Here is a 21,933-nt window from a genome sequence, read left to right on the forward strand (position 1 = left end):
GCTGCTGAGAGAACCAACCATCGTCCATACCGTGAAAATCGGGAGGCTACGGTGGGCGGGTCACGTCATCAGGATGTCGGATAGCAAACCGACTAAAATGGTTCTCGAGAGTCATCCGACCGGTACAAGAAGACGTGGAGCGCAGCGAGCTAGGTGGGTCGACCAAGTGGAGGATGATCTGCGGACCCTACGCAGAGTGCGGAACTGGAGACAAACAGCCGGCCTTAGCCTGATCGGTAAGGTAAGTAGTCATCAGTGGAAGTCAGGCCTACTACGGGCTCCATTAAGAAACTGCGGTCGAAAAAGATTCACCCACGCACCAAATACACCATGTACAAAACGCTAATAAGACCGGTGGTCCTCTACGGATACGAGACATGCACCATGCTCGAGAAAGACCTGCAAGCACTCGGAGTTTACGAGCGATGCGTGCTAAGGAGTTTTCGGCGGTGTGCAGGAGAACGGTGTGTGGCGGGGAAGGATGAAGGACGAGCTCGCTGCACGATACGGCGAACCCAGCATCCAGAAGGTGGCCAAAGCCGGAAGGATACGGTGGGCAGGGCATGTTGCAAGAATGCCGGGGCCTGAAGTACATAGAGTCAAATATTTGACAAGGAAAGAACTCAAGAAACAACATCTGTTTAAAGCCAATTAAAATTCGATCGAGTCAAACAAGATGTCTGAGTATTGGTTTCTTTTTGCACAAAAGTTTGATCCTGTTTACTAACGGCTAAAACAATCAAATTGGGTTGTTTATTTTTGATTTATTTTGAAAAGTTAAACCAATTTGCAATAACTTTGTTCAAGCATTTTTCCCGGAAACGCCTTTTTAGCATAGGAAAGGGTTAAAATGCTCACCGATCTTTGAAAAGATTCACTGGATAGCTTCGTACGATACAAGCAATTATAATACCCGTAGACTTCATGATGTAGACTCAACTAGAGTTTGGATGAACTAGCATATCCGAAGAAACTATCCATTATTATTGTTTATCGTTTTTATGTTTTCGAGTATCAAACCTAGAGACATGCGTAAAGAAACTGTAGAATAACGCTTTACAAAATTTGGCCTCAAGAGTTAAGCTTATTATTGACTTCTAAATGTTGCTCGGAAAAAAAATATTGCCTCAGAGAAACAGAACAAAAACAATGCACAACTTAGAATCAAGAAATGCTGCATCGGATTATCCTGATTAACGGACAGCATCACCACGGATGGCATATCGGATTGAAGTAACTTTTTCCAACAACAATTTACGAAAGAATAGTTTTATTCAACAACAATAAATATTAACTCGATCCTACCTATGAAATCTTTGAACAGGACAATACTGCTTAAACTGCCGAGAAACCCCATGGCGAAACAACCAAGGGCTCACGTGGTCTGAACTGTCCACTTCAGACACCTCATGTGAAAGTCAAATCTTTTTTAACCCTTGAGTTCCGTATCCGTCCGCCGTAGGTTCCGACATCGGCGATATCATCGTAGCCCTCGTCATCCCTGTCCAGCGTTTCGTAGTCCAAATTTGACACCCGATAGTATGCTCCGTTTCGTCTCGTCGGAAGGAAACCGGTGTACAGCAGTGGCTCCTTGCCATTGCTTCCGGCGTAGTAGGACTTTGAGTTGGATTTCTGGACGGAAAGGATATTGATGTCTTCTAGACCTGTTGGTTTCTCCGCAGCAGCTGGTTTTCTACTGGCCTCTACCGACTTGAGAAGATCTAAATCGATCGGTTTGTATTCTGAGAATAGTTGCGCGGGCGTCTTTCGGGAATAACTGGGATTGTTCACTGCCTTTCGGTAACCTGCGTTTTTGTTCTCATTCTGCGACGAAAGAAGGACGAAGTTCGATGGACTCTTATCTTCATCTCGCGTTTTAGTGACTCCAATGGGTTTGGAGTGCTTCATTTGCTTCTGGGGTTCGAATTCGAGAAACTCGTCGGCGTCGATGGCAACTTGGTGGAAGTCTGAGCTGGAACCGTATGCATCGCGCAGGTCATCGGTGTCAAGGTTGTGGGTCGTTGGAGCCGATATCGGGTTTGGTTTCTTTTTCCTGCGATGCTTGTTCCGTTTGATAGAGGACGGGGTCGGGGAGTACAAGTCTTCGAGGGAAAAGCTATCCTCCGTTGGTTCTATATGTTTGTTTTTGGTTTTGACGGAGACCTTTTGCGACTCGGATACTCCATCGTAGAACGAGCTCAGTGTGGAGAATGGATCGTTGTCGTTGATGGTTTGTACTGTGCTACCTAATGGCTTGTTTGGATTTGGTTTTGAAGGAGTGTGGAACTGATCTTGCTCATAGCGATTCGGTAGGCTCGGATAGTATTCATCATCGTCGTCATCAGTTGAACTAGTTGATGAACTGTGTGTTGAGGATATACTACTGGTTGAATAAGTATTGGGAATTTTCTTGTAAGAAGATGTATCGTAATCTTTTGTGGGCTCGAACAAATTAGATTTAGTATGCGATAGAGGAACTTCATAGGATGTTAAGGGTGTTCTGAATGGGTTTTGTTTGAATCCTTCCAGTGGAAATTGATGTTTAGGAGCTTCAACCTCGGTTAGCCGTGTATGGCTGACCAGATCTTTGTCAGAGTTAAAACTGGGACCATCTCCGAAGAATGACGTTGAGGAATGGAAGGAAGATGGTTTGCTATTAGTGAATGAGGGTTGTGAGGAGTGACCACCATATTTGCTAGACGAATAGCCTTGTGACGGCCGATCTATTAGTCCTGGGAATTTCGAGGGATCAAATGCGTCCAAATTGGAGGAACCAAGCGAGGGTTTGCCAAATCCTTCGAAGCTTGTACTCTCAAAGCTTGGTCTTCCGAAGGTTGACCCTTGGTATGAAGTACTACCTTGGCCATAGGCGAATGGCGGCGACCCAAAGGCTGGTGATGGTTGAATTGGGCCTCCGTAGCTTACCGGTGGCTCGGCAAACGAGTTATGATCCGAATAGGATGTTTCATAGCTTGTACTAAACGTTTCATCGAAACTCTGGGGATTGTAATGCGTGATCGGTGGATAGTTGACATTCGGTGGCCCATACTTTACTTTTGGCTTTGGTGGTCTTCGCGGTGGGCGTGGCTTCCGGCTGCGAGGTGGTAGTGGGGGAAGCTTTGGGCGGCGTTTGATTACGCGATGTATTTCGATTTCGTGGCGTTTTTGTCGACGTAGTTTTGGCAAATTGTGATCATCAAAAAGTGGCCTTGCAGTGTTGGTGGCATCAGCGTTGGACTCCGGATCTTCCAGTCCGTTATGGTTCGATATTTCCAGTGCCACAGCGGAGCATATGAAAAACAGCTTAAAACAGAGGAAAAGATAGTTAGTCGTGTTTATTAATCATGAATCCAAAGTATCACTCAGTTAAAATACAATCAACTAAATAAGAGATAAAATTGATTACTTAAAATATATTTATAAAATTCACCTTATCTGACAAAATACTTGATTAATACTGTAAGCATTTTTTTATGAGAATGTTCATGAATTTTTAGTCAAATCTTTGACCAGTGAATCAAAATTCAACCATCGCGCAACAATAATGACAATGTCGCAAGGCGCCGTCCACAAATTACGTAACGCTCTAGGGGGAGGGGGGGAGTATGGCCGAGCGTTACGGCCCATACAAAAAATTTTGGGTTTTCATACAAAAAAGCGTTACGGAGGGGGGAGGGGGGGTTGAAAAATATCGATTTTAGCGTTACGTAATAAATGGATGCTGCCCAACCTGTATTTGTTGCGACAAACCAACCCATGCGACATAAGTTTGTCCCAACTTGAAAATAATGGGATTAACATCGTACACCACGAGTTTAGAGATTTTTAAGCCTTGCATTGCGATTTTCGAACGGTAACTTCGAGTCGGTAAACACTGCAACTCTGGTGAAGCTCTATCATCAAACAGTTTCGACTTTGGGTTGGTAATAATTGATTATTCACGAGTTGAAAAGTACGCAACAAATTCAGCTTCCGTTTTGTCTGCAACAAAAAAATTCGAGATCATTGTGTGATAGTGGATTCATACTAACATATGTACCAGTTGGTAACGACGCACCGCACATCTTGTGATCGCAGTAGGCATGGCAAATCATAGCCACCCGCGTCGTCGTCACTCTTCGCGTAACGTCAAAGTGCAAAGTGCGTGTGCATTCCCGCAGCTCCCGTTTGCTCGCAGTTAAGCTAAAGCGCACATTTGGCGATCCTGCCGGATTAATTACGTAAGAACCTGTTGAAAGTGAATGTGGGCAAGCGGGGGCGTTCAGGGATGGAGTGATTGTGTGATTGTGTTTTTTTTTTGGTCGAAGTGATTATATCAAAAGGAAACAAATATGTGAGTGTGCCTTGATTTTTTTTTTGTGAGGTAGGACAAACTGACGGGCCTGGATAGTCCAGGTCTAGGTATGGTAAGTGAGTACCTTGTGTATCAATCGACACCATCGTATTTTTCTTATGTGAAGTGCTTGCATCTCCTGCCGATGCTTGAGAACGAGCTTCAAGTTGAAAATGCATGTATTTTGTTGGTTTTCCGAAAGATGCCGGCGGCTGTTCGAGTGAAAATAAGTGCTTTGTTTTATCTTGCTCCGCAACCGCAAGCGTCGCGGCTGCTGCTTACTTTTTTCCTGCAGTTATAGGGAACACAAAAAAATGCTCACTACTTCCGACATGGTTCAAAATGCGTCGCCTGTTAGTTTGTTGGAAAGACAATAGGTCAATAGGTCAACTAAAGAAAATAAGCTTACCGCATCCAAATGTAGTGATATGGAGACGGTATAGTTGTAAAAATGGTTTGAAACATAAATGTTCTGGGGTATGAAAAACGGATCACACCGAAAAACAAACGCTTTGTCCTAAGCGGTGCGTGTTGGTAACAAAGGCACTCCGCAACAAACGCATGTCAGGCGATGAGAGCAATAAAACAAACATCGCTTGCCGTGCGTGTGCCGATATCCCGGAATTTCTGTTGAAATTTTCGATCCACATCATCGAATTCATAAGCGTTTGGACGAATTTAGACTCTTGCAAACCTCAGAGTCTAGTTTCAGTTGTAAAACAATGCGAAAATCACGATGTGAATAGAACGAGACAAATATTTCTACTGTTTTTGTTGTGAACAAACTCGGGAGAGATTTTGTCATTATCTGCTAACGAAAAAAACAAAGCGTTGTTGCCGTGCCTTCTTTGTTGCCTATTTTTCGCTTTCGGTGGCATATTCTGCGTACACTGACTGATGCGTTCGCCCATCATCACGTTTTAGAAGTTTTGCAATTGTGATCGACTCAAAACATCAACGAAGACATGGCACACTAGATATTGATTTTCAAAACAGTGGCAAAGGCTAGCGAAGTCTGAAGAATATATATTACTTAATGATTTCTTCACAAAGTCACTCAGTTGATGTTTGATTCATCTGTACAGAAAAGTGGATATTCATATTATTCATATGTTGAAACTGACAGAAAAAAAAAACAGTTCTTAACGTGACCAAATCACCGCACCTTAGCGTAGTGCTTGTATTTATCTCTGGTGATAGTAAAAAAAAACAGTCCACAGCGTGCCCGGAAGACCGCACCCTAGAATTTGTCCTTTGACGACATGAAAAAAGTCAACAGCGTGTCCGGATGACCGCACCCTTGTAATTGTCTCATGGCGACAATAACAAGAGAATAGTCCACAGCGTGTCCGGATGACCGCACCCTAGTCCACAGTGTGTCCGGATGACCGCACCCTTGTAATTGTCTCATGGCGACAATAACAAAAAATAGTCCACAGCGTGTCCGGATGACCGCACCCTAGTCCACAGCGTGTCCGGATGACCGCACCCTTGTAATTGTCTCATGGCGACAATAACAAAAGAATAGTCCACAGCGTGTCCGGATGACCGCACCCTAGTCCACAGCGTGTCCGGATGACCGCACCCTTGTAATTGTCTCATGGCGACAATAACAAGAGAATAGTCCACAGCGTGTCCGGATGACCGCACCCTTGTCCACAGCGTGTCCGGATGACCGCTCCTTGTAATCGTCTCATAGCGACAATAACAAAAAAATAGTCCACAGCGTGTCCGGATGACCGCACCCTAGTCCACAGCGTGTCCGGACGACCGCACCCTTGTAATTGTCTCATGGCGACAATAACAAAAAAATAGTCCACAGCGTGTCCGGATGACCGCACCCTTGTAATTGTCTCATGGCGACAATAACAAAAGAATAGTCCACAGCGTGTCCGGATGACCGCACCCTAGTCCACAGCGTGTCCGGATGACCGCACCCTTGTAATTGTATCATGGCGACAATAACAAGAGAATAGTCCACAGCGTGTCCGGATGACCGCACCCTTGAAATTGTCTCTTGGAGACAAGAAAAAAAAAGTCTCTTGGCGACTGTAAAAATAAAGTTTAAGACGTCCAGATGTTTCGCGCATTAGCACTAATCCCCGGCCTCGATACATACATTAGGAATAAACAGATGAATTGTGATGTTTTTTTTTTGGTTTCGCGGCGTATAAGATACTATCGCGTGTTCTGTTCAACAGACTGAGACCTTTTGAGGGGTCCTTTGTCGGCGAATTCCAGGCTGTTTTTCATGAGCGTCGATCAACGACAAATCGAGTGTTTAACCTGCGTTTGATCTTAGATAAATCCAAGGGGGAGTCGCTGAGCACATCTTTACTTGCGCCAATTATTTTCAGTGTGCCACCGGGTTTTGAATTGTGCCTCAGTGTGCCCCGAAGTGCCACTGCTTGATGATTCAGATTTTGCTTGGCAACTACCAAGACAACCAACTGTTTGTTTTCATTTTGCAGGTCAAATGCACATGGTTGCCTAGTTTTTTCACCCAAACTCAAGTGTCAAAATTGTGCCTCAGAGTGCCTCGGTGTGCCACACAGCGTATAAGACGGTGTGCTTGGCACCTCTTGGCACAATGTTCCAAGCGACTAGCCCCTTGGATAAATCGTGACCGTATGACGGAAATCCACAGTGTGACCATAGATTAAAATTTTATGGGTGTGACCGGGTGACTGCACTCTGGTCTGTTGACTTGTCACTAAGACACACTTTCTGTATAAGATTGTATTGTGTCCTGCCTAAAAATAAATCAAAATGTTCACAGCATTTCCGGATGACCGCATTCAAGTCCATTGGCGTGCTCCAATGACGGCATCCTATACGATTGCGTGTCTGAAAGGCACTCTTTATGAAAAAAAAAACCTTTGCAACGTGCACGGATTAAACAAAATGTCCATCGCGTTCTAGTCCGCTAGCGTGGCAGGAAAGCCACATCCTAGCTCTGTACGATTAATATATCGAATTTATAAAAATCGACAATTATTTGTATTTTTTTTCTGCCAAATGTGGGTAAAATGCATTTCAGCATAGTCAAATGTCTTTAAGCATCATGTATAAGTTTTCTTATAAATATAATAAATGTCAAAAAAAAATGGTAAATAGCGATAGAGTGAGAGAGTTATCGAAGAGGCTGTTTTCATAATAAGCCCAGAATTTTAGAGCTTTATCGTACTCGGAAATATCAAAGGATCAATGTGCATTTACTCACGAATCCCGTTACCGATAGATGCTAATGGGAACCAGACGATTTTGGTGGTGGCTGTGTCGTTCGCTCGTTCTCCTATAGTATGCTATTGACGAGGGTAATATACACACACACAAAAAAAGAGCGACAACCATTCGTTGCTGAGTGGCTTTCACTGCAAAACGTGAAGGAAAGAGAATTTCAAGAATCTTTCTCGATGAAGATAACTTATTTTGTGAAAGGTATTTTTTTTAGACTATTTTGTGTAGTGCGTATTGTACGTTATCTGATATTGTTAATAATGTTAAGCCTAATTGAAAACAAAAACAATGAAAATTATGTAAAGAAACAAATGTTTCAGATATGAAACAGGTTTAATAATGAGAATGCCGTTACTAGTATGTTATATTATTTCTTGTGCTAATTTTGTCTTGCTGTATAGGGTATCATCATCAGTAGGTCAGCTTCAGAGGCACGTTCTCCTTCATTTGGGAAATTTGTTCCATCGCCATGAACACGAACCTATTCATCATTTACCTGATGGAGAAGACAAGGTAAAAAAGTATAGAACAGGGAAAAATACAGGTAAAGGAATAAGCGTACCATAACGGGTTCACACAGTGTCCTGAAAAGGACACTGTAATAACGCATAAGCGTACCACAATGGGAGCGGGTCAAGAACAACAGAACATCCTAAAGATTCAGGTTTCTGAAGTCCTGAATAGCCGTCCAGCATTCGTAATATAGGAATAATAAGTTAGAAGCAGTGAGAGGCAAGTTTTATTTTATGTACTCTCTTCCAATGTTATTTATTTAGCGAGAACATTTAAGGACTAACGTCTTGAAATCCCGCTTCAACAGTGCATTAGAACTTCAGACGCACAAATCTCAAGAAGCAAGCTTCAAGCAACAGTGCATTTTATTATTCTGTTCTTGCTCATTTGTAATAAGTTTAAAATAAAAAAGCTCAGATGCGCTGGTTTTGTTTACGAAGAGATTGGTGCTTTCGAAATCGTGAGTAGGTGCCAAAGTTGGCCATTGTGGCGGCCATTCTGGGATTCTAACATGTCTGTCCTTAAGGCTATAATGAAATCTGTAGAAGATAATCAGTCTCCAGCAAATATGAAATCCGAACCCTTTCATGATACATCTATCCTGTCGTTAAGTTATTGGGATACTTCCATACTGTGGTATGAAATTTACATATTTTTTTCAAAAAAAAAAAAACAAACTTTTATTCCTGAGAAGAGAGTGGATGTGTGATAGTGGATTCATACTAATATATGTACCAGTTGGTAACGACGCACCGCACATCTTGTGATCGCAGTAGGCATGGCAAATCATAGCCACCCGCGTCGTCGTCACTCTTCGCGTAACGTCAAAGTGCAAAGTGCGTGTGCATTCCCGCAGCTCCCGTTTGCTCGCAGTTAAGCTAAAGCGCACAATCATGTCATTATCTGTTACCAGTAGGGATAAAGAGTAATCGTTGCACCTTCTTTGTTGCTTGTTTTGTGCCTCTTTTGTCTGACAATTCTCTTCACTGTCTTTGACGAATTGGAAGACGAAAATTACTTTTCTTGGGCAGACATGCAATACTGGTATCATTGAAACATATTGCCCTTTAACCCTCGAGTGATCGCGCTGTTGTATTTTGTACAACACGTTGAAAAAAAATTCGCTTTTTGTACTCCGCATTAGCGTGGTGCTAGCGGTAGCGGCCAACCGCGCGACTGCCGGAAGGTTACACAAGATCCATTTCAAATTCTGCACATGCCTTGATGGTTTATTGCAAGGATGAGAATGGACTCAAACAATGTTTGATGAATTAACCATTTTCTTACGACGTCTTTGCATGTACTTTCGATGCTCTGGCTTCGGGCGTAGCAATAGAATCGATTGAATGATTACTAAGTAGCTTTGCTTATTTTCAATCTTCGGGAACAGATGAGATTCTATTTTGCACCAGAAGGCTTTTAAATACTTCAAACACGTTTTGAACAAAAAATAAATAAAACAAAAACTTATTTGAAGTTTTGCCACTGGGTATATTCCTAAATCAGTTTCCTGAGTTGTGCACCTAACTCAAAATTTATCATTTTTGAGATTTTGATGGCAAATGATGAAAAACTATGTATACTTTCAAAGACCCGTTCCGAAATTCGAGATTTTGTCATTTTTATCAGTTTTCAGTGGTTGGGAAATAATCATCCAAAATTCATGAAATAGTCTTTCAATCCTTTTCCTTGATACAACAATCAAAATTCGTTTACTTTTGTCAAATGATGAGTGGAATGAGTGAACTGGTAGGTGTTGCTTTCAAACGCTTCCCGTGTAGAAGAAAATGCTTAACGAAGATCAAATTTTGCCATTAAAAATGAATAGCTGAATGGTTAAATTTATTATTGGTTTGTTGGGAATACGAGCTAAAAGGACAAAAATAATAACTGACTTTGTACCGGATAATAGCTCAATAATAACTAATTTTATTCTTATAAGAACAAACCAAGGACAACAAATTTCGAAGTGTAGAATAACTGAATAAGTTATTATTGAGTCGTCCTTGTAGTGTCCGCGCCGCTACCACTGACTGATCTTACTTTAGTTCAAACTTTACCCAATTGGCTGATCTGCCATCAGCCGAAACACTTTATTTCACTCCATTCGGTCGGGTGAAAACACCCGGCCGTCCGGCACAACAACACTTACAAAACTGAAAATCTTGGCTCTAGCTGTCAAACACGCTCAAACCAAAGAAGCCAGTATGCACGCTAAAAGCAACCCAAAAAACATTATTGCTGTACAGATGAATAAGCCGCTCTTAAGCCTTGGAAATTTTGGCTGAATAAGCTGTTATTCAGCTGTCATTATTACTTGGGAATGCTTTCCAATGTATATGAAAATAAGGGTGGTCCATATTTTGTAAGAAATTAGAAACCAAACTTTTTTATTTGCAGGAATAGCTATTTACATTCTTTGAAAAAGTTGTAGATCTATCAATTTTGAGCAAGTTTGCTGAAGACACTTTTTTACAGCTTTAAAATTGACCGATCTAGAGATATATTTCTGAATTAGCTTAGGGTGATTCAAGAAAAGCAGGTTTTCTAGCTATTACTTTTTCAGTTTCAATTTCTCATCAAAGTCGCCCAAGAAACACTTGTAGAGCATTTCAAAACGCGTCGTTTCGTGCGCTGAGAAGATCGTTATCTCTTTTGGTTCGAAATTTATGAGCGTTTTTCTTTAAAAATCATAGTTTATTCAAAAGGCGATATTACTGGTTGGGGCAAAGATAAAAAATATCCTTTTCCAGCATTCAAAAGAAGAAATATTGTTATAAAAAAAAAATAGGGAGATGTTATTTTTGTAACTCAGGAAAAACATAGTAGAAAAGTGCCTATATTTTCTAGAAAATCGTCAATATCTTTTGAACGGAATGACGTAGCAACATTCTCAGCGCACGAAAATGTGCGTTTTTGGAAGCTCTAAAAGTTGTTTTTTGACGACTTTGAAAAGAAAACTGAAACAAAAAAGTTAGAGCGATAAAACGATTTGTTCTAGCGTCACCCTATGAAAACTAAGATACACCGGGGCAAGTTGAAACGGGTGGGGCAAGATGAAACAGCGGATTAACATGATGTTTTACAATGATGATAAACAGTGTGATCGCCATAACACATAGTTTTTGATTCAAACAATCTTTTAGCGAAGGACAAATTTCCAAATTGTATTGAAATCTATTTCAAAACTTCGTGTTTCATCTTGCCCCACCCGTTTCAACTTGCCCCGGTGTACCTTATGGGAAAATGCTCAAAATTTGGGCAAAAGAGTTTTTTCGCTTTATCTTTTTCATTTCAATTTTCTCATCAACGACGTCAAAGAACCACTTTCAGAGCGTTCAAAAACGCACGTTTTCGTGCGCGGAGAATGCTGCTACATCATTCCGTTCAAAAGGTTTTGACGATTTTCTAGAAAAAATATGCACTTTTCTACTATTGTTTTCTTGAGTTACAAAAATAACATCTCTGTAATTTTTTTATATGTTTTATAACAATATTTCTTCTTTAGAATGCTGGAAGAAGATTTTTTTCATCTTTGCCCACACCCGTAATATCGCCCTTTGAATAAACTATGATTTTTGAAGAAAAACGCTCATAACTTTTGAAACAAAAGAGATAACTAAAAGAAATAATGCGTTTTCAAATGCTCTACAAGTGTTTCTTGGGCGACTTTGATGAGAAATTGAAACTGAAAAATTTGAAGCCGGAAAACCAGTTTTTCTTGAATCACCCTAAGCTAATTCAGAAATTTATCTCTAGATCGGTCAATTTTAAAGCTACAATAAAAACTGTCTTCAGTTAACTTGCTCAAAATTGATAGGTCTCCAACTTTGCCGAATAATGTATATAGTTATTCTTGCAAACAAAAAAAGTTTGGCTTCCAATTTCTGTGAAAATATGTATGTGCATAAATATCAAAATGCATTCAAAAACGTTATCTTCTAATCTTAGATTATTCGCCAACGTCATGCGTCAAGTAAATTGAAGTACGTAAAAACATCGAAATAAACGTGGTGAAATCAGATTCTAACGTTAAATCACGAAGATATCAATAATTGACAACGAACTTGGTTCTCCTATCATATAAAGCAGGGGTTCCCAAACTTTTTCAGGTGCAACCCCCTTTAAAAATTGTCAAAACATAAATCATTCAAAATATAGTCATAAAAAATTTTAGAAAAAAAATATGAATTAAATGAACGAAACCGTTTTTTTGGTGCAGTGACGTAGCCAGAGATCTACTGTGGAAGGGATTTTCGATTTTCGATCAATAATACGTTTGTTTTATTCGACACTCACATTTCGTAAACAATGATGTCAAACATTAAATTTTAGTCGTAGTTGAAAAAAGCGGCGAGTCGAAAAAATTTTTCTTCTGAAAGCATTGTATACTAAAAATTTGTTCCTCGAATTGTGGCTTTTGGGGGTGGCGGTATACAACATTAAAAATTGGTATAATTTACACAAATAGAATAAAAATTAACGCCCCCCCCCCCTGAACTGGTTCCAAGGCCACCGGTTGGGAACCCGTGATCTAAAGGGAAGTGTCGGCTCGTGTATTGCGCATATCAAAAATTCAGATATGCATTAAAACTTGATGTTGACGTAGGGGTAGGCGGGACATAATGAGCACCTTGTATTTTCACTGTAAATTTTCAAATTAACAAAACAAATTGCTTGATTGTAGCCTTATTATCTAAAATCCAATGAGTTGATGACAAAACATTAGTCAAAAAATCCGTTTACCTTGAAAAATTTATCAAAATGCGTAAAGTGGTCATGTACTGGGAAAATATTATAAGAATCAGGTGACCTAAAATAAGGTTTTGGGTATCGAAATCACAACTTAGTGGGCATCTATCGATTTTCTTGATATTCCATAGGGCAATGAAATGTATTTGTAACACTTTTCAACTATTTGTATAATTATTTTGTTGAAAACATATGCTTCAAAGAGTTGGTAGTAGGGTGGGGCAGAATGAGTAACTAGTGAAAAAATAATAAAAATGGTAAACATCTTCAACAAACAAATTTTAATTTTGGTTTTCTCTGTTTTGATGCACATAGTAAGGTTTTGTGTAACTTTCAATTTATTAGCTTTAAAATTTCAGTATCTGTATCAATTTGCATTTGATTGTGTACAAAACTGATATTGATCATCTTGCCCCACCTAGGGTGCTCATTATGCCCCACCCCCAAAACCCAACTCACGATTTTATTCGGTTTTTAAAACATAAAATTCTACAACATTTATAACTTTATTCGGAATTTCAACGATTAGCTTTTGTCATTTAAGGCTCAAATGAGGATTGAACGTTAAAATTACACATTGGTTGCACTTAATTTACTGGATTTAGTGGCAAAATGCTTACGCTGCTCATTATGCCCCGCCTAGGGGCAGGCTAATGCAATTTTTTATTCGGGGAAGTACTAAGCTCAGAAGCAGGCAGAAGAAGAAGAGGAAAATATTGCTTCAGAATAGTCCCTAAAACATGATTCATGAGTGTTCAAATCATGTTAAAAATAGCCTCCCGACGGTACCAGAACAACCTTGTAATATCTTAAAATAAATCATCAGAATTCTCATTATGTCCCATCATGTCAGCGAGCAAATATTTTCATCAAAATCCAATAAAATTAGTTTTTTTTTGTATGGACAAAAGCGAGGACAAAAGTCGTCGAAGGGGAGGGGGTTAATAGTTAATAATGAGTCGGCGTAGTTTATGGGCTGCGCTTTATCTTATGGACAAACCCGAAATATGATGGTCTAACCCTATAAGCATTCGACAACAAATTTCTCCTCAACACAATTCAATTTGAAAGCATCTCCCGACCTGCCTCTCTACGGAGCATTGAGTCGAGTTTCTACATCACCAAAAAAAATTGAACCCGAGTTGAACATCCTCTTCTTCCATATCACGTAATAGGGGATCTCTATTACGTGCCCGTAGAAAAATGACTGCATCGATATGTCGAGCCACATTAAAAATCGAAAGCCAATGTTTCCCGTGCGCGCATGCAGAAAACCAGTTTTCCCAGCCCTCCACCTACTGGCTAGACGACGACAACGCGATGCTTGGTGGATGCCGAACAGGCGCAGGAGAAAAATCCGCAAAAGAATGAGAAAAAGTAAAAACCAATTCCTCCGCTTTTCCGTCGCTCGTTTAATTGCCGTCACCTCACATTTGGCGGGCGGCTCGCTGCTACTCCGTCACATAGAAGGCAATTTTGTCGACCCTACCGTCTACTGCGGCTATACCGTGACGAGAGTGGTCTCGCCCGACCTGGCCACCAAGTCACCGAAGGGTAGGTCACCAAGGCTTACTTCATTTGGAGAGCAGTGTCACAGCCAGCGCGCAGCTCTCAGCGACATTCACTAAAATTCTTGTCAGCTGCCAGCAGGCCGCTATCAACTACCCATATTTAGTAGATACGTACCTAGTTCCAAAATGCATACAAGTCGTTTTGTCGCCGAACGTTAATATCTTGTCGTATGCAAATGCAATTACTCGATTAAAGTGTGATTCTAGTGACAGACGCAGTTTCCGAAATGTGTCACTCGGTTGTGCTGCTGCACTAGACAACATGAACCAAAATAAAATAAACAGAAATAAATGATTTAAAAAAATGTCTACTTTTAACTGATTATCTACTATAACAAATTAAAAAATATACTTAATGTTTTCATTGATATAAACTTTTACGTGGTTTACCAATAAACATCTTTAATACGAGATGAATGACCCATAATAGAGTAAAATCTCAGGAAATAAACAACAACTAACTTAAGGTGATATCATATGCCTCTAAACCATTTTTTCGGACGCTCATGTGTGTGTAAACTCAATAAGCCCCAAGGGTTCAGAAAGACTTCCGTAACACTATTATCTATTATGCTTGCAATCATTATCGTATTGCATAATGTATTTTAGCTGTGGTTATGTGATCACGCACATTTTTTTTTCTTTGAAGAATATGCTCATCACTGACCAACATTCGTTTTCCTTAAATCGAGTACCCTACACAAAACATAATGTTAAACGCCCCTAAGAGGCACCAATCAAGCCTATGCGTGCGTGCGCAATGCTCATGAAACTAAGGGGAAGAGGATTTGGGCATTTTGAAGTATCTTTTAGATCTATGACTATGAAGACGGTTCATATGTCAGTCGCCGTAGGTGTCATGCCTAGGTGTGCCTATGTGGGTCAACAAACTGGTCCAAACCTGAAAAGCTTGCAAAATTACACATTATGGTGGTACTTAACATTAAATTTTACGCATATAATGTAATAGTGATTACTATCCAGCTTTCGGCTGAATACCTAATCATTGGTTTTTATTTATTCGACGAACGAATATTCGGCAGAATAATCCACATTTTTTTCTATAAATGCGTCTAATGAACAACCCAATACTTTTGCTTTACAACCCTATGAACGAATATTTATGTGTTGTTGCACAGGCCCTTTAGAAAATCGTAAATGTCAAACCTTGCAGGTTGGTTTTTGTGCATTTATTTTGGCACACGATATCCGTCGGAGTGTTTGTTGCGTTTTTAGAATAATTCTGGAGCTCGATTTGAATAGGTCGTATGTGCTTTTGTCGATATAAAATTCGATCAGTTTATTTTAGTCATTGTAGCAATATGGCAGATATTTTGCAAACTTTCAATGATGGAACAGAAAGCCTGTTTTGTGAGGGATCTGCTGTTTGTATCAACTTTGCTCAATTTCAACGGTTTTCGCTATTATGAGCGAAACCAACTGATCGAATTTTCAATCGACAAAAGCACATACGACCTATTCAAATCGAGCTCCAGAATTGTATCGAAATTGAGTGCAGTTGCAAAATGTCTGAGAAAAAAAATTCGGCAATTTGAGAGTGTTTTTGTTGAAATTGAAGAAGGGCGTCGAGCAAAATGCGTGGAATGCAACGTAACCCTTTCCCGAGTAGGTATCGTAAAGGTGACCACAAACTTCAGTATGATCAACCATGTGAAGAAACACTTCGAAGCATATCGTCCGGGGAAAACATCGAAGCAAAAATCTTCCAAATAATCGGCAACGGACTCTTCACAACCGACCATTGAGAATAGCTTTGCTGGAAGTGTAACCTGGGAACACAACTCGCCCAAGGCAAAAGACGTTACAAAATCAGTCGCGGAAATGATCGTGTTGGATTATCAGCCAGTGTCAATGGTTGAAGATCGAGTGTTTATGCGTTTGATGGCAAAACTCCAACCGCGATGTAAGATGAATTATGTTTAAACCTTAATTTCATTCAATATCAATAACTATTTTTTGTCAGGCGAACCTTGCAGAAACCACTTTACAACAGTTGTACTTCCAGTCATGTTCGAGAAGTGTAAGAAGACGATCCATAATTCTCTACCGGATGGTGGGTACATGTCGTTTACGACCGATATTTGGTCCGCCCCCAACAACAAAGCCGTAATAAGCTTGACGGTTGTGATGGAAATATCCGACACGGAAATAAATGCAAGCAAATTCCCAGGATCTCACACCGGAGAAAGAATCGGCATTAAGATGCATGAAATGCTTCAAAATTGGGACATTGGTGCTGCTCAGGTTCATCTGATCTTGCGGTACAATGCAAGGAATATGCAGTAAGGTTTAAATGACGCTGAACTGCCAAATGTTGGATGTTCCTTTAACATGCTCCAGCTTGCCATCCTTGATGAACTGAAGTACCAAAGAATTCTCGAAGACGCTCTGGCAAAATCCAGAAATATCGGGACGCATTCTAACAACTCTACTATCGGAAATACAAGAAAAGTATGATTCACCCAGAAGGACACTGATACAGGTTGCACGTACGCCCTGGAATTCAACATTCTACATGCTGGATCGTATACGAGATCAGAGAGCTGCCATCACTTACTTAGCAGGGAAATTATCTACGGTCAAAAATTTGACTGAATATGAGTGGAATATGAACAGTCGCCTTGAGACCGTTCGAAGAAACAACCAGAATTGTGAGGTCAGAAGATTCATGTATTTGGAGAAACCAAATAGCGAACATAAAAAAATCGTACCTGCAAAAGAAACATTGTTAAAAAGTTTAAATATACGGTTCAAGCACATTTTTGATCATTTTTTTACATGTTTGCGGCAGTTTTGGACCCGCGATTCAAGCTTAATTCTATTCCGGAAAGTTACCGTCAATCTCTAATTGGCTTCTTTAACGCTGTTGAGATAATTACATATTCAGAATCTGCATGCAAAACTGAGCCGAAATCCAAATTTTCATGAATTTTGGTGCCCGGGAACCTATATAAAAATCAGTTTAAAGTTTGTATGGGAGCCATTTGTCGAACCACCCCTCGTCGCATTTTGTACTGGGCGGAGCTGTCAAGCAGTTGTCCAGCTGTCAAAAGGTGATTTCGAAAAATCCCTTCGAAAGCGATTTTAGGTACCAAAATGAAGTTCTAAAAATCTGAAAAAAATCATGGTGGTTCAGAAAAAGGTGCTCTTTCGAATAAAATCAAAAAATCAATACATTTTTCTTAATTTAAAACCCCCAAATTGATGCGAAAATTCTTGACCACAGTGAAGATCAACTAGAGTCAAAAGCATGTTACGTGAATAATATGGAACCCTACAAATGCTCTATTTTATTTTTTATTTGGCTCCCGCTGTGAAAAATAACAGAACACCACAAATACACAATAAGATAACGTCACAATTCAGCATGTATCATAAATATGTAACAATACACACAAAATATAATTTTTCCCAGTTAATCTTAAATTCACAGGATGACGAGGTTTCATTTATTATTTTAGTTCCATCAGACATCCGCAAATTTTTTTTTGCATTTGGCCTTTTATTTGACAGTCATTACTGCTGCTTTCATAGCTAGTTTTTGTCCAGGAAAACTAATCCTAATAGGGCCACTGATTCTCATATAAACCGTCTACATTTTGATGTCCCTGCTAGGGAACGGTCTGCACGTCTTTATATAAGTCATTGCCTCAAATTGCCTCAAACTAGGCAATCAGATTTTGGTTGCATTTCATGTGCCTATTCAATTTCGGAGTTCTACAAATGCTCAAATGACGACCCCGGACACATGTATTAGAAAATATAAAACAAGAAACCTTCATACATTTTTCTTTTTAATAACAAACTCTAATAAACAAAATAAAATCCGTAACAGGAATTCGCATCTGAAGCACAGAAGCCAGTAAATTCGTCATCCGGATTCTGGAAGTGCTTCGAAGAAATCGGCGCAAATCAACCCCAACCGAATGATCAAGCGATCTGCATAATCAAAAACAAGTATGAGCAATATCAGTCGGGAATTTTATTGAGAGAAAACTTAGTCCATATGCTTGCCCTAATAAAAAATACCAATACAATCGCCATAAACTACCATTGAATAATGATAATATTGGCTGTTCAACAACAAGTTATATTGTGTTCGTATTTTCCTGCTGAAAATGCTATATTAGAACTACAATACGTGCACAATAAAATCAATGGCATTAGAGATTCCAATAATAAAAACACCATAAATTGAATGGTAGTTGACTTGAATTTACTCCAGAAAATTTGGATTTTTTTATGGTAAAGATACATAACAACCCCCATTTTTTATTGTAAAAGTGACATTTACAATTCATGCTATGGTGGAAAACCATAAGGTCTGTTGTTACTCTATCGTTTTAAACAATTGAAATAATGGTAAATACCATTCATTTCAGCATGTTGTAACAATACATTCTGTTTTATCTCTATGATCTTTTTTATCAGGGTGGTGGTCCGCAAACAAATACAAATTCCCAAATGTGTAAAAACTTGCTTAACGATATCTTCCGGTACCAGCAAGTACTATTGTGTGGTTGTTTTCAACAGAAGGAAAGTGTCAAAAGATTAAACCATGTTGTTGATAAATAACGCTAGTTTACGAAACGGTGAGTCGATAAGGAGAGCATTCAACATAGCTCTAGTCCTCACAAGTTCATGATTCCACGGGTCAAGCGATGACAAAGACCGCCAGCTAAGAGTTGTGTGCTAAGCTGGTAGTGCAGCCTGGGCACTGTTGTCCTTCTGACTTCAGCTAGATTGAGGAGGTACGTCCCGAGCGTCTGTTCACCAAGGAGATTCGGCTCAAACAGCATCTGTTCTGGCATTCAACCGCTAAGTAAGAAATTCTGCATCACGCCCAGCTAGATCCAAGGTGGTAGCCCCATCAGTGTGGTCGTCCCAGTGTTGGTTGGGACGTTAAACAGAACTGGCACGATTACCCTCCGGCGAGACAGGAGTGTTGGCGTTGGCCCAATAAGCCACCCGTAAAAATCCCCATTGCGAATAACATAGGAGAAAATACGACTCGATACAATCGGCAAAGACCCACGCGACGAAATAAGGACTACGATTGGAAACTTGGAACATGGAATTGCAAGTCACTAGGTTTCGCAGGATGTGACAGGATAATCTACGACGAACTACATCCCCGTAACTTCGGCATCGTGGCGTTGCAGGAACTTTGTTGGACTGGACAGAAAGTGTGGAAAAGCGGGCATCGAGCGGCTACCTTGCACCAAAGCTGTGGCACCACCAATGAACTGGGATCAGGATTTAAAGTGTTGGGCAAGATGCGACAACGTGTGATCGGGTGGCAGCCGATCAACGCAAGGATGTGTATTTTGAAAGTTAAGGGCCGTTTCTTCGTCTACAGCATCATCAATGTCCACTGTCCACATGGAAGGAGACCTGATAACGAGAAAGAAGCGTTCTGCGTGCAGTTAGAGCAAACATACGATGGTTGTTCGCCGCGTGACGTGAAAATCGTTGTCGGCTACATGATCGCACAGGTAGGAAGGGAGGAAATGTACAGACCGGTAATCGGGAAACAGCCTGCACGCCGTATCGAATGATAACGGCCAGCGATGCGTAAACTTTACAGTCTCCCGTGGTATGGTAGTCCGAAGCCCCTTCTTCCCCCGCAAAGATATCCACAAAGCCACCTGGAGATCACCCGACCGTCTAACAGAAAACCAAATCGACCACGTGCTAATCGACGGTAAGTTCTTCTCGGATGCACCCAATGTCCGCACATACCGCAGTGTGAATATAGATTCGGATCACTACTTAGTTGCTGCAAGCATGCGCTCAAAATTTTCGACAGTTTGTTATTACCACGCGTCGAAGTTGAACGCCGCGGCTCAACATCGAGCTGCTGCGTAACGTAGAAGTGGCTCAAGACTACGCGCAGCAGCTAGCAGTGGCCCTACCCACGGAAGAGCAACTTGACGCAGCTACACTTGAAGATGGCTGGAGGGACATCTGATTCGCCATAGGTAGTACCATGGTTTTTTTTTTCTAATTCGGCTCGCTTGTTTAATTGAAAACTCTACTGAGCCGATATTCTTATCAACAAAATTTGTAATTATAAAATAAAACTAATAGAAAGTTCTTCGGGCGACCTTCTTTCTAGGGAGCGATCCAGAACTGGACCCTGCATTTGCAAAATGTGCCCGCCGTTCCTTTGCAGTCTGGTTTTCAATAGCCTCCTTGATCGCATAAGCAACTTCCTCTAATTTCTCAATGCTCTCTTTCCGTCGCATCTCCTTCTCCGAAAGAGTCACAGACGCATTTTCCTTGACCTGGTCCACTTCTTCCACTTCTTCGTGATCCGTGGCACGATCGAGAAATTCCTCCTCCAAAACCTCGATTACATCCAAATCCGTCGAATTTTCCTCTATCGATATTGCTTTTTGGCCCGACACGACCGCTGCATACGAACTGGTTGCTTGGGATTCCTGACGCTTCTCTTCCTGCTTTCTGTTTTGGGATTTCCGCTGGGGGCAAACGTCTCTCCGATGTCCCGTGTTATGGCACAAAAAGCAAGTATCTTTTAATCCGTCATAGAAGATTTTCGCTCTCCGACCTGCGACATCAAGTGATGGGGGGATATCTTTCTCCACATCCATATGGACTCCGCGTACTCCAGTGTGCATATGGTCGAGGCCCAAATTAGCGGGAAATTTTTCCCGTACCATTCGGTCGACCTTCCCGTATTCCTGGAGGACCGACAACAGTATATCGTCGGACAGTTCAGGCGGCAAGTCAAATATGCGAATGTACTGCATATTGGTACTGGCCACAGCCATACGCACTTCTACCGATATTCCACTGTCATAAACGAAATGTTTTGGGTCTGCATTCTCCCTTAGCGAGTCCATCATCGCATCTTTGGATACGAACTTAATAAACAGCGACCGATCATGGGCTGTTTTGTACGTCGTCTCCATCAGAGTGACGTTCGTTTCCAGTTGCTTAATAAAGCGGGCGATTTCGACCCATGATGGTCGAGGGCTTCCAGTTGGAAATCGAAACTGGACGGTGTTTTCAATCATCACCACACTCATCGTAATTTGGATGCTTTAAATTGGACAAAAAAGCACCACCGACGAACGAAACAAGTGCGAATAACCGACAAACAAAAGCGATTCCTATACGCGGCGCGGCGCAAACTGGGGACAATGCAAACTCGCACTGCAGAGCGTACGTTTGCCTGCGTCTTTATCTGACGATGACAGCGATCGAACTTGTAGTACCGTAAAATGGGGTAACTTTGATAGTTTTTCAGCGAATTTTCTCGATATTTTTCCATGTAACAGTATTTCCCTGACTTTTATATTTTTGAAACAAGTACTGGAGTATCAGTTATCAATTGCAATTGAAAGATTCGGTAATTTGAAATATTTTGGTTAACTTTTAGTTTTTCATATGAGCGAGAATCCGATTTTCATTTTGGGGTTACTTTGATAATGCCCTGAAAAACACATCAAATCTTAAAAAATAATCACAGATTGAAAG

At 40.7% G+C, this 21,933-nt stretch overlaps 2 protein-coding genes and 1 pseudogene across 3 annotated transcripts in view; 2 read left to right on the forward strand and 1 right to left on the reverse strand.

The window, feature by feature from the left end:
- Nucleotides 1–21,933, forward strand: part of LOC109409011 (neurobeachin-like protein 1) — a 255,913-nt gene that overhangs the window by 33,615 nt on the left and 200,365 nt on the right. The gene's annotated exons all lie outside the window — the stretch shown is intronic.
- Nucleotides 1,178–21,933, reverse strand: part of LOC109409012 (uncharacterized) — a 32,535-nt gene continuing 11,779 nt past the window's right edge. Inside the window, exon 2 of the mRNA XM_062856961.1 lies at nucleotides 1,178–3,303. Coding sequence (XP_062712945.1) covers nucleotides 1,408–3,303 — 1,896 coding nt within the window. The 3' untranslated portion in view covers nucleotides 1,178–1,407. The remainder of the gene's footprint in view (nucleotides 3,304–21,933) is intronic.
- Nucleotides 13,491–18,876, forward strand: LOC109417985 (zinc finger BED domain-containing protein 4-like; annotated as a pseudogene).

Source organism: Aedes albopictus, chromosome 3 (assembly GCF_035046485.1).
Source record: "Aedes albopictus strain Foshan chromosome 3, AalbF5, whole genome shotgun sequence".
NCBI classification, from domain to species: domain Eukaryota; kingdom Metazoa; phylum Arthropoda; class Insecta; order Diptera; family Culicidae; genus Aedes; species Aedes albopictus.